Below are 2,941 nucleotides of genomic sequence, written 5' to 3'. Positions count from 1 at the left end.
GAGCTACAGAGACCTGTTGATGAGCAGAGGGGGAGGAGCTACAGAGACCTGTTGATGAGCAGAGGGGGAGGAGCTACAGAGACCTGTTGATGAGCAGAGGGGGAGGAGCTACAGAGACCTGTTGATGAGCAGCGGGGAGGAGCTACAGAGACCTGTTGATGAGCAGAGGGGGAGGAGCTACAGAGGTGTGGATGAGCAGAGGGGGAGGAGCTACAGAGACCTGTTGATGAGCAGCGGGGAGGAGCTACAGAGACCTGTTGATGAGCAGAGGGGGAGGAGCTACAGAGGTGTGGATGAGCAGAGGGGGAGGAGCCTCCTCTAAAGTGTTTTCTGCTGGGAGGTCTCACCGTTCATTAGGAACCAATCAGAGCAATCTGTTTATAGTTTTAACAGCTGACACAGAAATAATAAAAGACTTGTTAACACAGGACCTGTTAACGTCTGTACTCACCATTAAAAACAAACTGGTTCAAAGGTAACAGATGTTTGTAATACTTAGTGTTTTTACATAATAAGTGTATTTTCTGGATGTTCGGCCCCTCAGCTGTAGGTCTACAGTAACGGTGGTCCTCAGAGTTCAGGTGAATAACCTGGTCTAGTGTTTCTGTTCCTACTCATGTGTTTGAGGTTCTGACCCCAGTCTTAAACAAACCTACAATCCCTCCATGTCTTTTCCTCATCAGGTTTGTTTCATAGCCATAGCAAAGCCAACCTTACCTGAGCTGCTCCTGACAGGTAACATCTGCTTAGTTAGTCATCAAGTCCCTACGGTCTGACTGCAGAGATCCTGCCTTCCATCAATCAATCAATCAATCAATCAATCAATCAATCAATCAATCAATCAATCAATCAATCAATCAATCCATCCATCATCCATCCATCCATCAATCAATCACACTCTGATGCTACATGTTCTTTAAGTGTACACTTCCTGTGTTAGCTCACCTGGACACGGTTGTATTGTTAGTTTATTTATCTGACTTGTCAGCAGGTTATCTTACCTGAATAAAGTTACCTGTGTTCTGGTGTTTACCTGTCAGGTTGTTGTGTGTTATTTAGCTGTTAGCATGTAGCTCACCTGAATAAAGTTACCTGTGTTCTGGTGTTTACCTGTCAGGTTGTTGTGTGTTATCTAGCAGTTAGCATGTAGCTCACCTGAATAAAGTCACCTGTGTTCTGGTGTTTACCTGTCAGGTTGTTGTGTGTTATCTAGCAGTTAGCATGTAGCTCACCTGGATGAGGTTATCGTCGAAGCCTCCCCACGCTTCCGTGTTCGTGGTTCTGGATCCAGAAGACATGGTTCTGGTGTGGCAGAAATCCGGGTCACAGAGTTCGGCTGTCCGGGTTTCTGACCCACTTTAACTGGACTCGAACCGAACCGGTCGATTTGATGTTTTTCCTGTTTGTTACACAGCAGCTGGCTCCGCCCCCTTTGGTGACATCATCCTGATGGAGGTTCTTCTTCTTCTTCTTCTTCTTCTTCTTTAGATTTTAGAGGATCAGAAACAGCCTGAAGACGCACACCGCCACCTGCTGTCCATGAGTGTAGTTACATTAAGTCACAGCATTTAAATTATATTTTTAAATGTTATCATGTAGATAAGAACTGTTTTCCTTTCTTTATAAATATGTTTATGATGTTTATGTTTCCTTCTCTTCCAAATATTCCTTTCAGACTCCATTCCTGACCTGCTGTTATTACAATGAACTTGTCCCTTTATGGTTCAGATAAACTCCATGTATACGTCACAGTTCATCCTTCATGTTCTACACCTTCTTTCCCTCCACATCCCTCACATTAACATCATTTATTTGCTCCCAATTAAACATAAAATGTCATTTAGAGAGGTACGACCAACACCATTATTTTTCCTCCTGTTTCTCACCAACAGTTTTAATTAACACTAACTTCTGCATTGGGTTGCTCAGTGGTTCAGTTGGTAGAGCTGGCACCTCTCAGCAAGAAGGTTGTTGGTTCAAATCCCATCCCAGGGACCTTTCTGGGTAGAGTTTGCCTGTTCTCTCTGAGTACTCCAGCTTCCTCCCACAGACCAAAACCATGACTGTTAGGACAACTGATAACTCTAAGTTGTCCCTCTGTGGGAGTGACAGAGTGAAAGGTTGTGTGTCTGTGATGGACTGAGACCTGTCCAGGTGTAACCCCGCCCCTCACACTGGGACTGATGGATATGGACACCAGTGACCCTGAAAGGAAGCAGAGGGTACAGATGATAGATGGACTTTTGTATTTTATTTAAATACCTTCCTTTTGCATATTCATTCCACCTTAAAAAAGGAATAATAAAAGTTATTGTCCCCTCCACAGCCCTTTTAGCTAATCTGTCTGCAGTTTCTTTGCCTTTGACTCCTTCATGTGCAGGTACCCAACAGAACCAAATATGGATCTGTGTGTCCTGAACAAACTGTGCTGAATTTAAAATACTAAATCTTCCCTTTTATTTATTTTTTCCCTGTTTGGACGGCTCACCACTAGTTTGTCTTGTGGTTACATCCCCAAACTAATACCCAGTAGACTGGGAGGGTTATGGCCCTGAGGACAGGTTGTGTGTCCCCATCTTTTATTTTACACTCCAATCCCACCTCAGATTATTTTAGAGCTCACCTGGACAAATGTTTAGGATCACCTAGAGGCGATACTTGAATACTCGAAAGAGTTACCTGTCAACACAGGACAACTGGCTTTTTCAAAACGACTTTTAAAACTCACCACAAGCAAACAAAAATCACATTTATTCCTCAAAATAGTCCCATGGAGACCAGACTCTAAGCAGTTTGTCTGATAAAAGAACACTGAGATGTTAACCAGAGCCAAAATCTGACATTTAAATGTGCAAAGATTAAAAGACAACAACTCCTTTTGTGAAAAGGACCCTTCTTTTCTCTGAAGGGTTAAATCTCCAACATCCCACTGTGTTAACAC

General features: G+C 43.3%; 1 protein-coding gene across 1 annotated transcript in view; it reads right to left on the bottom strand.

The window, feature by feature from the left end:
• The window catches only part of yipf3 (Yip1 domain family, member 3), a gene marked incomplete in the record, with an annotated part of 12,053 nt that extends 10,597 nt beyond the window's left edge, over positions 1–1,456 (bottom strand). The window contains 1 exon segment of the mRNA XM_014026543.1: positions 1,233–1,456. Coding sequence (XP_013881997.1) covers positions 1,233–1,298 — 66 coding nt within the window.
• Positions 1,457–2,941: the final 1,485 nt, after the last annotated feature.

Source organism: Austrofundulus limnaeus, unplaced genomic scaffold (assembly GCF_001266775.1).
Source record: "Austrofundulus limnaeus strain Quisiro unplaced genomic scaffold, Austrofundulus_limnaeus-1.0 Scaffold566, whole genome shotgun sequence".
Taxonomy (NCBI): Eukaryota; Metazoa; Chordata; class Actinopteri; order Cyprinodontiformes; family Rivulidae; genus Austrofundulus; species Austrofundulus limnaeus.
Note: the sequence above shows the minus strand (reverse complement) of the source record. Positions and strands in the feature narration are given on the sequence as shown.